This window comes from Haemaphysalis longicornis, unplaced genomic scaffold (genome assembly GCF_048455015.1).
Source record: "Haemaphysalis longicornis isolate Haplotype H1 unplaced genomic scaffold, Haemaphysalis longicornis Haplotype H1 scaffold_2, whole genome shotgun sequence".
Taxonomy (NCBI): Eukaryota; Metazoa; Arthropoda; class Arachnida; order Ixodida; family Ixodidae; genus Haemaphysalis; species Haemaphysalis longicornis.
This window is the reverse complement of record NW_027526295.1, coordinates 269146956-269165815: the sequence shown is the minus strand read 5'-3', so window position 1 is coordinate 269165815 and position 18860 is coordinate 269146956. Positions and strand designations below refer to the sequence as shown.

The 18860-nt window shown below is 45.6% G+C and overlaps 2 protein-coding genes across 4 annotated transcripts in view; one reads left to right on the top strand and one right to left on the bottom strand.

Moving 5' to 3' along the window:
* Nucleotides 1-18860, bottom strand: part of Schip1 (Schwannomin interacting protein 1) — a 128386-nt gene that overhangs the window by 90015 nt on the left and 19511 nt on the right. The window contains exon 1 of one of the 3 annotated variants that reach the window (XM_077700622.1): nucleotides 2752-2993. The exons of the other annotated variants lie outside the window; for them this stretch is intronic. The gene's annotated coding sequence lies outside the window, so the exon portion shown is untranslated. Of the gene's footprint in view, nucleotides 1-2751; nucleotides 2994-18860 lie in introns of those variants that run through there. 3 annotated transcript variants of the gene reach the window in all.
* On the top strand, nucleotides 17053-18280 carry LOC144170957 (uncharacterized). Its single transcript, XM_077700948.1, has one exon. The coding sequence runs from the start codon at nucleotides 17084-17086 to the stop codon at nucleotides 18278-18280; it is 1197 nt and encodes a 398-aa protein (XP_077557074.1). The 5' UTR covers nucleotides 17053-17083.

Here is an 18860-nt window from a genome sequence, read left to right as displayed (position 1 = left end):
TCTGAGCACACATACTCCGCGTCCAGACTGAACATATAGGGGAGCCTTCTTTGCTCGCATGCGGCGTGAGCCTATGCGTCGTACACAGAGATTTTTCGCTTCAGAAAGCACACTTCTGATGCAAGTAAAGCAAAAAAAAGTAAATAAATAAGAAATTCGAAAGGCAATTTCAGCCAGAACGACCACTTTTAAGGCTTCTGAGTTTTCTCCTCATTCATATATTTGCTCAATTAGTTTTCGCGGCCAAATTTTCAGCACACCGCAGCGGTTCTTTGGACAGGCCAGGTATGTGGCATTTTAACAGTGAACCGGGGAGCGGAAATTCCTTGATCCTGATACTCACTTCGGGAAGGAGTAGAGCTAGGAGTATAAAAGGGGAATCATCAACTTCCGCATTTGAGCGTGAAAGGTAGAGAGGTAAGTACGGCTCCTCTCGTAGATTTCCACGAAGAAGATTGACGAGCGGGACGAGGCTTTCATGGCAGGAACGAAATGCTTCGCGTTGCAGAACTGGCAAACACTATCATTTTCCTTTGAACTTTATTCATCAATAAATGTTTCGAAGTTGATCCAACGTAATGGAGAACGACGAATAACGCGAAATCCTTATCGCATGTGCTAATATAGTAAGGTAGCAGCTGCTGCAGTTCCCTTATAGTTAACGTAAGTGTGGGCTGAACTGCTAGAGTATTCCATTCAGAGTTACGGACTGCGGCCCAATTGGTGCGCTCAGGTACTGGGAGAAAAAAAAAAAAGTCTTATTTGAAGAAACGAGTGCGCTGTCAAGCGACCGCTTTCGTGGATGTCCGCAATTTTTGTGGCCATTGCTGAACGAGACGAAGCGGGAGTTTTGTGAAAGGAAAGCTCCGCCTATGCTCGATTCGCCCTGCAACGATGTGCACTGGGTGCTTAGAAACGGCGAATTTCGCAACGAAAATGATCTAAGCTCTGGGAATTGAAAGGACCAAGAGGCCATTCCATACATTGTAAGCCCTTTGAGTGCACTCGTTCTGTTCAGCCCACCATTTTTTAGGAGCCGGAGCCGGAATAAACCCGATGATTTTCTCGTTTCATTTTTCCCGTATATATAGCACTTCACAGACAATAAGCAAACAACCTCACAACTCGGCTTTACTCGCCGGTGGCTTGTATTTATAGTTTATCAGCCGTACTGCATAATCCAGAACTGCGGTGTTTAGTAAAGGCCTAAAATTATATTTTGATGTCGGATGAAATTGTATTATTTTTATTAGGCTCTCTGAAACGCCTTGCGAACGCCCGTGATTTCTGGTTGCGCAATTTATGCAAGTTGTACTTACGAGTGATACTTGTACTTTGTGCCGTCATTAAAGCTAATTCTTCGCCGTGCATTTATAAACAGCAAATGTTTTAAATAGCTGATTATATGCGACATGCATCAACACTACACGAAAAATGTTTTTTTTCTCACCCGTACGATTTCTACTGCTCCAAGAAAAATCCCAAATACTACTAACAAAAACTTTGCGCATGATTGTAACCCAAGTGTTTTAAAGCCTAACAGTATAGTGCGCAAAAAACAGGTTGCCAAATTTACATAAACTAAAATTCTTGGGTTTTTGATTAAGAGTTGACACATGGCTCTACCGAAGTTCTTGTTCTTGCCGATCTTAGAAGGAACCCGGATGTCCGTATCTTTTGTAATAAGGCTGATGTACGCAGTCGGCTCTTGTCATTTCGAATTCATATAATTGGAATTTTCGGTAAGTTGGAAGTGATGTGCTGGTGCCGAAAATTTTACTTGCAATCCAATGCAAGAAATCGCTTGGTAATTCGAAGCAAAAACTCATGACATCGGTTAACTGACCGTTATTTTGAATAAGAATCATGGAGGTGACCATCCTTTCTTGATACAATTCAAAATTTTCTAGCCCGAAAACAGCGCCGTGTTCGGTAGGGACGTCGGCGCCATCGCCACTGAGGCAGTGCACAATTGATAAAGCGACAGGCCAGTTAGAGTCACGCCAGCGAATGCATCTTTCTCTTTTGAGGTTTTCAACCTTTTTTTTTGCTGTTGTTGCGCGGGGTGAACACTTCAGACTTCGATTTTAGGGATAAGACTCAACTCTCTTAGCAACCCGCGTCGTACGCTCGACTTTGAGAAGAAAGTCGAGATTCTGAACGTAATCAGGAAGAAAGACGTGTTGCGGACTAGTAGCGATGCTGTTTTGTGCTCTTTGTTTAATTGAAAGTTCGGTGAATTCGAACTTTTTCATGGTCCTCGTGGACTTGTGAACTTTCTTGCACAGTGAGCCATATAAGCGCATACGTATTGTAATGTACAAATCAGGGAGGTCACATTGTTCAAAAATTAATGTTGTAGACATCAACTGTCATGGCTGACGTTAATTAGCGAGATTAGGTTAAAACGAACGAAACCCATTGCAGGACCTCAGTCGGCGAAAATGTACAGCTGGTGCGTTTTCATTCGCTTTTTTTAGTAGACGTTTGATTTTTCCGCAGTAGTAATTTGAAGCGCATTGCAAGTGCACTTCTTCTCCATCATTTTATTTTCTTGCCAACATAGACTAACACCTCAAAACACAAATGAACCTGACAAAGACGCATGTTCGTAGCAACCCGCCCGCTGACCGCAGAACATCCGGTTTGCGCGGCGAGTTCACGCGATGACGTCCGGCCTAGAACAGCGGTCAGCGGCACGAGCCTCGCTTATTTTTTTTCTCCCTTCGCCTCTTGCTTAGCGACGCTCACCTGTGTTGGGTGACGATGACGTCAACGCGCTGCTGCCTTCTGACCGACGGCACGTTCTGCGGGGCGTTGATGCACGCACACGCACACGCACACAAACTGTTCTTCCACCGACTTCGAGAACTCACTGACAGGAAGCGACAGACGAACCAGCACGCGGAGGAGCCGACCGTGTGTGAGTCACCGATGCCCGGTGCCGAAGCCGATGCACGTCGCGTGCAGCGGAGGACCGAGAGCAGGGATGGAGATGAGGATGCTGAGCGCCTCTATCGGTTCTCCGAAAAGCGGTGGCGGCGCGCGGGGAATGGCGCTGGCGGCGCCCTGTGATGTCACGCGGCTGTGCCTGTCAGCGCCGTCGCCACGCATGCGCACTGGGCGCCAACCTGGGAGCGAGGGCTCTTTCCTTTCGCGCCGCCCCAATTTGGGGAAACAGAGGAGGAACGGGGAGAAATAGCGGGAAAGAAAGGAAAAGTCAGTGCGGCTGGGCTCAAAACCCGAAAGAGGCCCCGAAACGAAACGGCACGCAACGTTTGCTTAGTAGGTCGGCTGCGTAATTTTGCTTCTTTGGCGTCTTCTTTCTGCACGCTTTCTCGGTGAGCTATATACGCGCGTTCTTCTTGATTTTGGTGTAGGGCAGCCGGTACGGAGAAAGTTTGCGGACTGGAAGCAGCTTGTTAGGAAGCAGCGAAAGCACCTAACACCTTGGAAAATAAGAAGTCAAAACCGCAACGCAATAAAAAATCAACGAATAAAGATGTGGCATTCAGTAAAATTAGAGCAAAGTTACTAGGGGCAATGCATGAAGTATCTTTTTAGGTGAAAAGACAAAATTCCGGACAAAAAAAAGTTTACTATGAAAATAGCCAATAGCGAATCGAGTGTTTTTCCACAAACCGTACCAAGAGCTGGTCGAGAAGTTGCACGTATTTACATTAGAGGATAAAAAGTTTGGTGTCGCTAAACCATATTTTCTCGTCATAGCAACACTTTTCTTATTTACTTGCCGGTCTGCGACGGGTAAGTACTGAAATATACGAAGCCTGTAACTCAATTATAACTAGTGCATTGAACAACACCCGAAGCTGCTCCTGCATTGAGAAAATAAGATGCCACAGTCGACGTATCTGTGCATGTAAAATCTAACGGAAAGAGCCTAAAATAATCAAAAGCGGAAGATAATAAACAATTGAGTGTGCAAAAGAAGGAATTATATTAAGACTCAGCAGGGTAGTAGTTTGAGTGAGTTGGCACATGATTGACGATGCTTAAAAGCACTGCCCGAGACGAAGGACCAGCGCGCTGAGTGTCATCTTTGTTTTGGTCCCTCGTTTCGGGCAGCGATTTTAAACAATGCCAATTATATTAAAACGTATGCAGAATCGCCCCCGTATTCGATTTAACATTCGTAGTACTTCCGATTTTTTAATGTTTTCAATGATGCCGCCTGCATCCCGCTTGTTCGCTTTAGTACTAGATGTGTTCATTTATGGACATTTCATTAAAACGCTTCAGCTTCGAGGGTAAATTCTTGGTCTAGCTGGTAAGACATTCTAGAATTAAGCGTAGGCGCAGCCACTAACGCGAGGGACGACAAACCACTAAGTCTTTCGAGTGTCGTCATCGGTTCAATCTGTTTTCTTCTCTTGCAAAAATCTGCGCCAGTTATGTGCCAACACTGCGGCAGAAACTACGCCAGACACGAAAACTGCGATTTTATTTATAAAGTATTTTTTCTGTTAGTTTACAGGAACGTTTCAGCTTGGGGAGATATTTCATGCGGACATACCCGAAACGCCAAAATTCGTTGTGACGCTCCGTTTATGAAATCGCGACAGCCTCATTGTTTGTAATCTTGACCTTCGTACTACAAGTAGGTGCATCTCCGGTGCTGTAATTAAGACTCCCCCACAGAGCCTTTCGCCGGTGCTGGCCTTTCAACAATCAGCAGTCGCGCCAGATTCCTGCCCTTAACATTTCCTCTTGTTCTTTTAAATGATAGACTCAAGATGAAAAAAAAAAACTAATTCCTTAACACCGTCGAATACTGAAGCTCTAGAACGAGACACAGCCGACATTTAACCGAATACAGATTCCACACAGAGACATTCAAGCACTCATTTTTGCCCCATGCAACCAGACATTGAAACACGTTACCAGATAGCGTGGTTGCATGCAGTGCCCTTGACGTTTTTATATCGGCAGTATCAATCCCGGACCATGTCTGAGCATTGCCCGTATCAATTATCTATTGCGGTTTTCAGTCTGTCATTTTTGTGCGCATGTACATGTGCGTGTTCATTATACTGTTCACCCGTTGTCATCTTTACCCCCCATGACGAATTTTGGTTCACAGAAGCGGTATATTGTGTAATCTTGAATTGTGTAGGGTCGCAGCTTTCGTACATCCTTGTCTTATTTTCCATGCTTTACGTTTCCCTTCTTCAACTACATTATTCTAAACGCGAAGTGTGCTGTGAATTTTTTTTCTGGTGTGTGCTATGTCATTGCTCTGTTGTAAACACGAAGTGAGCTATGAAATTTTTGTTGACGTGTGTATGTCATTGTTCGGAATGTATCCCCTAATTCCTGCGAAATCCTCTACAATGAAGCTTGCGGTATGTTCTAAATAAAATGAATAAAATAAATAAAGTTTCGCAAAGTCTGTAACACCACGTCCGAACGTGACGTTACGAAATGAAGCTTCTGTGGTCTGTATTATACAGGAACCATTAAAACAAAATACAAGCTTCGTTCAATAAAATGATACTTTCGTCTCGACAATAAGGATAACAACTTTAACGCGAACTTTTACAGATAGTCTAGTTTTAAAGGAAAATAGGCGCGTTGTCAACTCACCAGCCCCCTTTTCACCAACCCTTATAACCTACGATTGGAAGCCTGCCCTTCCCCTTCCCCGAGCACTGGGAGAGAGCACTGTCCAGACTCCAGCTCGGCCCCTGAGTCCTGGAATGAGGACTCTTCCCCAAGGCTGACTGCTTTAGAGACACGTTTATTCTTCCTCCTGGCAGACTCTGACCAAAGACGCCGTCAAGAAACATGACTGCAATTGTAGTGGCTCCTCTAGCTTCATTTAATCGTAATATTTAGAGGCTAGTGAAGATAAACACACTGATAGTGCTGTCTTTAATATTTCTCCTATTACGTCACTGGCGACGCCGGTAAGCGCTGAATTTATATTTTTTTCGGTATTACTGATCTTTCCTGGTGAAAACAACATCATTTGTGGCCACAGTATAGATACCGAAGGCTAGTTATATCAAATTAAACTAGCTTGAATTTATCTTTATGGTCTTTCTAAGGTTCTTAGTTCTAATTTTGCTTATGGCATAGTCAATGAAATCAACTTATTAACACCAGCGCATGTCGTGTGGAAGTTATGTAAAAAAGAGGCAAACACTTGACTCGTAATCAGGATGAATTTGTTAGGGCCCCCATCCGGTCAGAGGCATCGTAAGCATTTAAAAATGTCTTTTGAGCAGTTGTGAACTGCTTATGGAGAAATACTTAATGAGCAAATACTTTTCAAGTTTTGTTCCTTATTTTTAGAATGTGTGCTCAGCGAATCTGCAACCGTGTTGTACTCTGCTGTTGGTCTGATGGACCAACCACAAAAGCAGATAAAAAAAGCAGAAAAGGCCTGTGAAAGAGGTTAGATTTCGGCACACGTGGTCACCCCACGGGGGATCTGAACTGGTCCGAGTCCTCCACAAAACCATGCCTCACAGCTTCGGTATAGCTATACACGCGAAATGCCAATTGGAATGTTTTGGGGCGAAATTTCTGCTACGCTACATCATTCAAGGCCGCCGGCGCGCAAGTTGTGCATTTCTTTCTTGTGGCTTCGCTTGCTCCGAGCTTAGCTGGTGGGATATCACGTGGCTAGTAGAGTGTGAAACGACTTCTTAGCCTGCATCTTAACGCCCAGCGTCAGCGTTAGTGCGTGGGGTTCAGCGGAAATGAACCGCCTGACTAGGCCAGGGTTTAAAGGATGATTTATGAGAACACTGCGCGGACTGAGCTTACAGGGAGGAAGACGAGACAAAATCACGATGCACGTGCCAGAAAGCGCTGCTTTGCCGGCTGCTTTGCTGGCGCTTAGTTCCTCAGTATCGCCACCGATGGCACACCGACTGAGCTGTCTGTGCCCGCCCCCCAGCGCAAGCGAGCGGATCAGTCCTATTGTCCAGTAGAGATAGCTAGCTAGACGGTAGACAGCGAAATCTCAAGCAAAGACAAAATGTCACGAAACACTGTCTGCATAGTCTTCGCTTTCGCTCGTGATATAAGTTTAGAAGTGTAAAACCTTAGCAATTTTTTTGTTTACACCTTACTTTGTAGCGGCATTGTGCTCACTCAAGTTAATCGTTTCGACAGTTAACAGAGTGCACTATGCTACCGGTGACTAAAATGTAATCGCCTGCAGTATTTCCTCTACGCACAGCTTCATTATCGATTTATGTAACACGCTCCTCGACCTAAAAGGAGGTAGTACAATTATAGTACAGGACTTCGCAGCACTAGCTTTTGTCACATGACCACCTTATAGCTATTGCAACTCGAATATAAGAACAAGTAACGATTCTCTTCCTTTGGAGTTTTCAGTTAGGTTTCGGCCACCGCGCATAGCCGACTCACAGCAGTAGAGAAAATCTCGGAACTAGCTCAGTTTGGTGTACCCTTGGCGCAGCATTCATATACGATCGATTCCACTCACTTCCAAAGCCCCGAAAAAAAAGCAATACTAAAGGCACATTACACCGACCTCTCTAAGAACGGAAGAAACCTCGTCTCGATGCGGCGAGTTGGGCGTACATTTCCCCACCACACCAAACTTCGGCCTTCCTTGTATATGGAGCGGAATACGCTTCTCGCTGGATCCCGCGGTTCCACCAGCGTATAGACGAACCATCTGCGGCTTTTTCATTGGTCTTCCCCGGAGATTACGAGACGTAGCGACGGCTTGGCGCCCAGCGGCGCCCACTACGAGCGTGGTGTTCCGGCCGGCTCGGCAGCGTAACGCCAGGGAGGTAGCAGCAGCCTGGATCAACGTTCCATATTTTATGAGCGTTAGACGTCGCGCATGCTCTCCTGAAAGCCTCCCGCAAAGCATTTGATCGTAATTTGATCTCCGCAAACTTCGTGTTTTGGTCTTTTTATTTCCCTGTACGTTTTTCTTTGGGCGTACCCCCGGGAACGAGAGTCCAGGCAAGCGGGCGGGGGAAAAAGTTGCGCAGAACAAAACGAAATAGTGTTTTCTGAAGGCGGGGTGCGGTGCGTTTCGGCAGCGAATTTTGTGGTAGTGTAGCGATTCTCGGCTACCGTATACTTAGTCGTCGCGACTCCGAGCTCTGTCTACAATGTGTGCCTTAAATTGCCAAATAATGACTCGCCACTGAGGTACACGAGCGCCGCCCGGCAATGGGCCTTCTTTGCCAGTTGCTGCAGTGGTTGTGAATGCGTTTATATTTGTTTTCTAGTGCATTTCTTTAGTTCACCGTTTTCAACGGCGAAAGAATGTGCTGCACCTGTGTCCTATAGAGCAGTGAATCGGCAGTTACAAATTGCTTTACTTGCACGAAGACAAGCAGCTCCGCCAGAGGTTCCCGTGGGAACTTTTTTCGCTATTACATCAAGAACATGACCGGTTTTTAGGTACGGCTTGTTCAGGGGATATTATTAAAAAGTAGCAGGGAAAAGAGTGAAAGCAAGAACAAAGAGCAAGCATTCAAAATGAAAGCAAGAAAATAAAATGGCCGCGTATCTGCTCACATCTCCGCAAACTCTGCAAATATCGTCGATAGACGGTGCGACTCATAAATGCCTCCTTCTCCCATGATAAACACAGTGGGGGTTTGCTCAAGTCAATTCATTTTTGCCGCGTTCCACTCCTCGCGCCATCTTCTGGCACCTTTTGCTGCTTTTCAACTTTGAACACTGCCACGAAGGGGCGCCGCGAAAGCTCTGTCTACTTTGAGGTCAAGACATTTTTTTCGAGACGTATTTTTAAGTTGCTATCACTAAAATCAAGCAGTTATGCATTTTAAATTAAAATAACAAAGAAAATATCACCCGTGTTTAGATGCGTGGCCTCAAATATGACTAATGTTTTCTTTTTGCTGAACAATATTGACAATTATGGACATTGCCACCAGATTCAACAGTTTAGAAATGCTTTCGCCAATATAAACGTCTCGTTCAAGAATTATTACAACTTTTGGCTGGGCGGCTGTATCGAGGGCAGACAGACCGAAAAACAGGCCAAAATTTTTGCGTTTAGGTAACCCCCAAAATACTATCGTTTTTATAAGACCCGCAAGACAGGAAATGAAAATTGTGTTATTTTTCCTCTTGGTGACTTTCTGCAACAGCTATGACAACTAACTAATCATGTGCTGCCCTGGGTCTCCATATAATAGTTGCACTGATGCGACTCGTCAATTTTGGCACTTATTCTATTTTCTAGCTCACACTTTATTTCTCTTTTTAACAGCAAAAGGTGCTTCACGGTTTTATGTTGCTGTAAGCAAGTGAAAATATGTCTTTTTTTCCAGCGCTGTAAAATAGGTAGGTAGGTAAGAATAACTTTATTGATGCCGGCAACCGAGGGGTTAACGCGTCCGAAGCGCTGCAAAATAAGAAGCAACTAAATACCCTGCGAACAAATAATGACCAACTGCAGCTTTTACATGCGTTGCTGTCAACCCTGGTTCGAGTAACTAAAACGCCCTCTGTCGTTGTATTTTTTCTTCAGATATTCATTCCAGCGTACACCTGAACAGGTACAAAACCTATATTTAAATGGGGCCTCACTAAAAGCACTTTGCTCTACCCAGCCTGGCGCAATAGGGATGTCAGCAGCATTATGAGTACGTAAATGTGGTGCCATATAGGTAACAGATTTAATGGAGAACTAATATGCCAAAGTTTACCAATTAGAATTAAGAAATAGTCAGTTGGTGCGTAGCCGTACCTAAAGTAAAAGAGAGTGAAGGCTGTGAAAAGTGAGAGGACGCTATGTGGATGCCTTGTAAGCAGGGCACTCCCGTATGTAATGGCTGCTTACTATCGGATTTGTTCATCCCCGCTACCGGGTATAATTCTCGTGTCCCTGTAGGACGTCGTGTCCCCGTTGCAGATTCCAAGCTGGAATCTGCAAAGAGCGCCCGTGCTACCTGTTCTGACTAACTTTTCTCTATTTCCCTCTATACGCTCTATCACTTCTATTTCACCTTCGCGCGTTTATTTTGTCTCTATACTAATTCAGTCTCACTTTCCTTTCGGTCCTCATCTTAATGCTTGGCCTCCTCATTTCGCCCGACGTTCTCTCATAGGGTCGTTCTGTTCCCCGGCACCGCTAAGGTGAACGAGACATCGCATTTTCAAGTTTCTTGACGCATAGCCCCCGCGTACCTCCGGAAGCAGAAAGAAAATAAGTTCCTTGAGCGCGCTTAATTGATGTCAATTACCTTTAATGGGTCGGGACAGACGTTGAGGCCTTAACTTTCAACCGGACTCGGTTGCTGTGGAGCGTTATCTTATATCTATGCCAGCCCTTAGAGCACTTAGCTCAGCTCACTGATGTATAAAGGGAGTCGTCTCTCTGAAAGGGGCTCCAAAGTGAGCCGGATAGTTATTCTAACTGCGGGAGGAATTAAAACTGGAAATAGGGGTTCACAGCGCGGGAGACAAGGACAACGAAAAACACAAGACGAGTTGTCCTTGTCTCCCGCGCTGTGAACCCCTATTTCCAGTATGAATTACCAACACGCCCAAGCATCCACTCTACTGAGGAATTAAAAGCCGCTCCCCCCTCCCACTTCTTTTTTTTTTTTTTTGAGTATGCCTGCATCAGGCATTCGGAACCCCCCCCAGGAGTTCTGAAGAAAGCTTGCTCAGTGCTATAAACACAAGCAGCTGGTCTTTAATATTTCCTTCAGGAGCACTGAGAAGACGCGGAACTCAAAAAAACACACAGTAAAAAAAAGAACCACAACGAAACACGGGAAAGAAAAATGATTGGTGAAAACCCGGGCCGGTGCTTGTAAATAATGCCATACCTGGGGTAGTCAAGCGCAAGTTATTCGTATTCTGATTAAGCTCTTATCAAGTTAACGTTTTCCTAGTCTTTTATGTAATTGCTTTATCTAGCTGCCTTGAAGACTGGTTTTAGATATTGCCGACACTGTTCGCAGATGGAGGAGTCATTGCACGCTTCTATAGCCCGCAACGCCTCACGTTTCTTAAAGCTGTCTTTTTTTTCCCGCTCGCCGCTGCAAGCGGCAGTTATTGTGCACGTCGCCCATTCGGCGTGCCTTGCTGTTAGTCGCAGTCAGGTCGTGTGCATTCCCGGGAATCTCAGGCAAGGCGATCGAAGAAGAAATCGATCTGTTTTTTCCTGTTCAACGACACGTAGCAGCAAAATCTGTACGTGGGACATTTATTTCTCTCTCCAGTCTTTTCTCCCTGTTTCGGGCTTCTTTCTTACGGCAGACAGAGAATCGGTTCGACTTGAATGCCCACAGGCATCGGTGAGCAGGGATGTTCAGCAAAGCGAATATCCTTCTGCCATGCAGAAAACTTCGAGGCAGCCGAACATGCTCTTCAGAGTTACGGTTACCCAGTGTCTTTTTCCCGTGTTATGTGTCTCAACCCTTTCTTTTTTTTTTCTTTCGCGCAGAGATTACGACACCCCATTTTCAAATGCCTGAAGACTGGTGTTAGTTGTAACTTTCTGAGTTTAGCTTGCTTGAGCGAAATGCCAACAAAAAAAAAAAAAAGAAACCCCGAAGCATAAAAAGAATCAGGTGGAGGGACCCAAAACTGAAAAACAAGTCGGTCTACATGAGCACATTGAATAGTTTAAGCATAGCAGTCCGAGAAGTAGCAGTTCTATGGGAACGAAGGAAATACCAAATTCTTACACATACATTTCTTTTTGCCACTTGTGAAGGCACAAATCGTGTAGGGTAAAAGGGAGATTGGCGGAGTTTGTTGCGATGTTTGGCTGAAAATGAAAGTAACATACGCGAATCAAATTCTGCCATGAATATATCTGTCAACTCTTGTTGAGCACATGAACTGCAGCTTGTAGACACAGCCACGCAAGCTGCATCGCGAGAGGTCGCAGTGGAAACCGTAGCTTTTGTTTCAATTTTGGTAAAATGTTTTGCAATGCAGGGAGAAGGTTTTTGACGTTGAGCGCGCAAAATGCCATAACGCCTTGGTTTCAGTGATATCAACGGCACCTAGTGGCTTCAGTGGAACATTAATGAACGGACAGCGGCTTTAGTGGTACAATAATGAAGGGACATTAAAAGTCTGAATAACTCCTATATTAGCTCAAAAAATCACAACCTACTTCACTTTATCGAATTTTGTTAGGCAAGAAGCAACGCGTTGCTTGTTTAAAATATATAACTACAACTGATAGTTCTGGCTTCCGTTCCTCTCCCATTTTGTGCGATGTAAGCGAACACGCCACAAAGTGCGGTGGCCAGCGTTAGGCCCTGTGGTTACAAACGTAGGCGACTTCGCGAAGCCTGCTGTTAACTATAGCGCTAACGTTTTGCGTTTATAGCATTTCAAAATTCTTATCTTCCTTCAAAACAAGGCTCAAACTACGCATCCTTCAAAACGCCTTCAACGCAATACCATGTAGCTTAATTTTTTGACTAGAGCGCTAATAAATTGAGGGTCCGAGAGCATGAAGGAATGAAGGCAGCAAAAAGCGCACACGACGGTTAAAGATTAAAAGCTCTCGGGGTTGAGGGTGCAGAGAATGGGGTCGGGCGAGACGTTTATCACTCCACTGACACTCCATCCGCCGCACGGGCTCCTTCAGGGAATAGCCGACCGTTGCGGCCTATAGTCCCCTGGAGAGATGGTCGCTAAAGGAGCTCTCTGGGCTCCGTAGAGAGCATTTCCTCACTTTTTTTACGCTCCTTCACCCACCAGGATTCTGCTCTTGCGCTGAAAGTGACTGCTTCATCTTTTTATCGCGTATGGTTTTATAAGGCACAGAACAAGGGAGGAGAAGATCTCGACTTTACGCTTGCAATTACTTTGCTGTTTTCATCAGTGAAGTGTCTTGCACTCAAGTCTCACAGGTATTCATTTCACTTGTCGCTTATGCACTGTCAGAAGCGGTCTGGTTCACCCCTGCATTAGCCTTTTTTATATTCGCTTCAAATCAATTATAAGACTCAGCAGTCATTATCTAGCCCAAAATCTGCTAATGCATTCCCCTCGAGAGCAGGGCTGTGCTGTTTCGGAAATCTGTACGGATCTGTATATTGTTTATTGCTTCATTATTTTTTTCTTTTAGACCCAGAAAAAAAATATATACAAAAAGAATAAGATATAGATGTGTGGGTGTCTGGGAAAAGCTAATTAAAAGGAGAAGAGGTCGACCTGACAGACAAAATATGGGCATATAATATGCATATTTAAAATAAGGCTGGTATACGGGAGTTAATCATAGCCTACGTTGCAATTCACTTGAGCATCGTACGCACGCGCTCAGACTAAATTTTATTTAAAATATTGTTTGCGATAAACGAAGAATATGCAGTCGCTGAGGCTGTTGCTATTCAAATAATGTGTTTCGTTGACGTCTAGTCTCTCCTTTAGGATCAAAAATGCGATGTAGAATTGAATTTCTTGCACGTAATTTTCCCCGCTAGAACTATTAGCAAAAAGACTGAGCCACCGAATCGTAGGGTCTTTATTAGGCCTAGTGGTGTCTTTTCGGGGTCTTTGTAGTATGTTTTATTTAGCCATGTGTGATTTGGTTGCTTACCTACTTTGAAGCTTTTGCCGTTCTCTTGCTTTTATGATTTTTTTCTACTCTGTTAGTAATATTTGCACCATTGCATAGACATCGCCTTGGAAAAGGCGATGTGAGCACAGCGATAAATAAATAAATAAATAAATAAATAAATAAATAAATAAATAAATAAATAAATAAATAAATAAATAAATAAATAAATAAATAAATAAATAAATAAATAAATCCGATGGTGGTCTCTACTTGTCTAATTTATGTTTAAATTCAATTGCGTTTACGCGGTCAACTTTATCTCCATGTACGCTCTCGAGTCCGTCCTTAAGCTTCGAACCAGAATTCGACTGGACGGGACATAGTACGTGAGAACAACTTCGCCAATATTGGTAGAGAACAGTGCCGACAATACAAACATGCCGTTCGAAACCTACCAAGTTATCCCCGCCTCATTAATGACGGGGCTATGCGAAGGGTAGGCGAAGGGTATGCGAAGTAAGCGCCAAGTTCGCATGCCAAGGGTATGCGAACTAAGTGGTGTGCAAAGTAACAGAAGACGTAAACTACAAGAAGAGAAATAAAGCATCAGGGAACGATAGATCAACTGGATTTGCTAAAGGGTTGGAAGATATACTTTGCTTAAAAATTCTGTACAATTATTCTTAGAAAACCCGGGGCCTTAAAAATGCGTAGAAAAAGATCAAAGGGATGAAAAATTACTGATCAATCAGTCTGATCTGTTGTACCTAAAAGTAACTTACAAAAATGTTGCAGGCATTTACTTGACGTTAGACCAATTTTATATGATAATTTCTGCGTGACCTTCTTCTGAGTGAGCTCGCCGAGCCTCTGGTAATCCTAAATCTAGTTAGGGGCGTAAAACGTGGTCCTTAGCGAGCCAACGTGATTCCAACACATTGAAACATTTCCGCAAGAGTTTTTGTCGTGTAATAACGTTCTTATATTATTTCTCATAAATTCAAATTTGGGTCTCAGCCGCAGAAGCTACACCTGGCCACGGAAATATTTTCCGGTCTTACACCTCGGACATGAGACGCACAGGCATTTCTGCTTTTCCCCTTCAATAGCGCAACGCAGTGAGCCACCGCGGTGGGTATTATTTTTTTTCTGCACGGAGCAAATAAAATGGCATGCACACATAATTTTAACGTGCCTCCTCTTCGATACATACGAACGTAGGCGCTTAGGTGTGCTAGAAGAGTATTTGAACCACCTGAGATTAGCACGATTCTGTTCTGTGAATCTAACGATTGTAGGGACATTACTATAGTGCAGTGCCCTTAGTTCGCCCATTTTATCAGTGGACCGTATTAGTTTTGTGCATTTTCTGGTTGTGTGCGTTGTTTTTACCGCCTTTATAGTTCCCTGGTCACGCCTTGTGTTTTTTCTACTTTTCTTTCTCTCATTTTCGCCTTTAATATGTGCCGCTGTCCTTTCTTTCCCTTTTATTTCCCGTATCCCCTCCTCCCTGAGTAGGGTAGCCAACCGGACAGTATTCTGGTTAACCTCCCTGCCTTTTCTGTACTATTCCTTCCTTCCTTAAGGAGTGCAAAGAATAGTTCAAGACCCACACAGGGAAAGCTTAGTTGTAAACATAAAAGTAAATACTGCAAAATCTCAATTATCTTTAAACAGCCAGCGCTTCTGCCTAGCCCTTCGGCCTAGCAACATAATACTGAGCGATTCTGACGAATGCAATAATCCCCGCACAAAAACAGAAATCTCGTGCATAACTGCGTCTGTTTCCCTTGCCTCCACCTCCGTAAAAAACAGCCGCCACGTTGAATATAAAGATTCCCAACCAATTTTTCAGGGTGATAAGGAGCACAAGAAAGCTATAAAACGTAGAATCAGTCAGAGATGCGGCACATTTTGAAAGCATTCACACGTGGTACACAGCCCGTTCGTTACCTTTGTCACTTAACAAATATATATAAACAATCCGTTTTCCCGGCGGGGACTTATAGGGCAGAGATTTGAGGCTACTTCAGGGAATATTAAAGGAAAACGTAGGTTAGCCTTAAGTTCCCGGAAGAAAAGTGTTATAGGTGCAATGTTTGCAATTAGCAAGTGAGCGCAATGAACTCAGGGCAACTTCGGATAGAAGACATACTACTTTTAACATGTATGTATGTATTTATTGCCCAAGAGGAAGAAAGGAAGGTCCACCAACAAGCGTAAATTGTCTCGCCTAGGGGCGGCCATGGAACGCCTGCTGGTGTATGGGGAGGTGGGATAGGGAGGAAAGAGCACATAGGAATAGGGGGATAGGGTAGAGGGCTAACATAAATATATAACACATGGGCAAGAATAACATATATACAACGTTCGGTGAAAGAAAACAAAAACAAAAAACGAAACACTAGATATATAAATAAATATCAAAATACAGGACACGAAGGAGTAGCATACAGAGAGACGTGAAGTTTATTCAGTAGAATATGCTGTTGGGCTTGTTGGTGCATATCGCTTGAAGAAAAAAAAGCGCGAGAAGTCACGACAGAAAAACGAAGTATGACGAGACAGAGCGCATCTGTCTCGCCATTCTTCGTTTTTCTGCCCTGGTTTTTAGCGCTCTTTTTCTTCAAGCGGGAAGTTGAGCTGGACACGTGTTACGGCGTATCGGCAAAAGGTGGACAATCCGAGTAACAGAATGGTTGTCGAGGAATGAGCAGTGAAGTAGGCACGGTAGGCCGATAACTTTTTAGTTTGTTTATATCAGGAGAATTGAGGCGAAGAATGAATTAAGAATACACAGGAAAGCATGTATTCACCTTTACAAACAGCATTGTAGATTGTGCTCGGAACGAGCCAACCTGCAGCACATCGTATGGGCCTGTCCCGAGAAACCACAATACACGTCACAGACAATAGTGATAACAACTCTGGAGCAACGGGAGGCCGTGTTGCTTAGCTCCGACCAAGAGACTCAACGCAGCCTTGTCTAACTGGCCGAAGATGCCGCTAGGGCTCACGGGCTCGTGGCCGCCATCTGACGGGGAAGGACCGTCGCACGCTCCCTTTCGTCCCCTCCCCTCCCCCAGTTTGGGAAAAATAAAGTTTTTGGTCGGCTTTTTTTTAAGTGCGAATGCACTTCTTAAGCGACCCTGAATCACTCGTCCACCGTCCGTCCGCAGCCTAGCAAAGGAGCTAGCTAGCGTGCCTAGCAACGGCGCCGGATTTCCGACGCGTGAGGGCGCTCGCGTAGCGCCTCCTCTCCCCCCTCGCCTGCTCTCCAGCTCACAACACCCTCTCTCGGCGCGCCAGCCAGGCCACTACACTATATAAAAAAATAACAGCATCCGGCGCCCGGTTTCGATCCGAGGACGTCGCGGCCGCAGCGCGACGCTCTACCGACTAAGCCACGGAAGCTTTTTTTTTTTTTTTTTAATTGCCTGCTTTGACATTTGTACAGCACATCACACATCATGTCATGTAATGATCTGTCAACCCTACTTGGCTGACTACTTGGCTTTAAAACTTCCGGTCACCGCAGCGTGCGGACGCGGAATCATGAGCTCCGTCGGAACGGCGTTTGCGGCCCAGTCTCGCCGCGGAAACAGGAATGCTGAAGATGCCCAGGATTACTCTGTTGTTCTGCCTCCCCTGCCAACCGGGTCTGTTGTTTTTAACACCATTTTTCTGCATGGAGACGTAAGGGCTCGACCGTACCGAGTTGAAGACTTTCGAGACGCGTTAGCGCAAGACGCTGTGCTCGCCGACATTGCTGCCCTCGGCACCTACCAGATGAATCATATCTGGGCAGTCACCTTTACGAGCGAAGAAGGGAAGAAGAAAGTGCTCGCGAAGAAAGAAATCACCGTCAAGGGCCACAGGTGCCTGGTAATTGACCCGTGCCAGCAAGACGTCCGCGTCAAGCTTCACTGGGTCCTGCACAATGTTCCCGACGATCAGATAAAGGAAGCGTTCGCGCCGTACGGAACTGTGGTTGAAGTGACGAAAGAAAAGTGGCGTGCGACAGGGTGTGCGAATTTCAGCACCATGACACGCATTGTTGTTCTCCGGCTGAAAGGGGGAGTTGCAAGGGACGATTTGCCGCACCAGCTGCGTATCGGAACCGAGCTCGCTCTCGTCGCCGTGCCGGGAAGACCACCGCTGTGCCTACGGTGTCAACAGACTGGGCACATTCGGAGGGAGTGTCGCGTTCCCAAGTGCAATGTCTGCCGGCGTTTCGGACATGATGGCGCCAAATGCGTGAAAACGTATGCGGCGGCCACCGGACCCGGAGCAACAGAAGAGCGTTGGAAGCACATAATGGACGAAGCGGAGGCGGAGGAGGTTGTCAAGGGCCTGGATGAGGAACATACACCGATTCCGGCGGACACGGACACACCAGCAGAAGAAGGGGACATTGACGAAGGTAGTGCTATTGAGGGGACGACGGGCACGGAAGAAACAGCGGCAGCTCAGGCGCCGGAGGTGCAGCCGCAAGATACCCCGCTGCCAAGTATTGACGACGGCTACCCAAGCGACGCCTCCATGGACGCCGAGGACGCCGCCACTCGTGGGAAGGATGGTGCATTCAATGAGCTCGCGGCCAAGCGGCCACGTGGGGACAGTGCTGCGGACGCTGACGCGAAGAACATGGTGGGTAGTGCCTCGACTGGGCCCACAGCGAGGAAAAAGCGTCCTGAACCGAAGACGAACATTCAAGTCGGAGAGAGGAGGCCGCCAAAGCCCCCCTCGTGACGAGATTTATGTGTGCCCAAGAACGCGGGGCGAACGCCTCATGCCGCACTGACCTACGCTAGCGGACGCACACTCGCGCGTTTGTCATATGTCTGAGGTGAGCGGCATGCGGTCTAGTTTTTCCAAATGGCTGTACGCTTAGAAGCTGCAATTAACGTTGCCACGGTTAATGTGCGAGGCCTGGCAGAGAGACGGAAGCAATGCCAGCTTGGTAGGCTGTTCGCGGACCGAGAACTGGATATAATTGCGGTGCAAGAAACTAAAGTGGAAAGCCAGGAAATGACAGACCGCATGTTGCAACCTTTTAGAGCAAATTTTAATGTGTGTGTCTCGCACGCCGTGGGAAAATCGGCTGGGTGTGCCCTTTTTATCAGGCGATCAATAGGGATTGTTGAACAGACCGTTGTAGCTGATTCGAGTGGCCGCTATGTGTATTGCGACTTTTCATTTTGCGATATTGAATGGAGAGTTATATGTATTTATGCACCGAACAGACAGGGTGAGCGGGAGACTTTTTTCCAAACTATTAGTAAGCACCTTGAGTGCGAAAGGGCTGTTATCTTGCTTGGGGATTTCAACT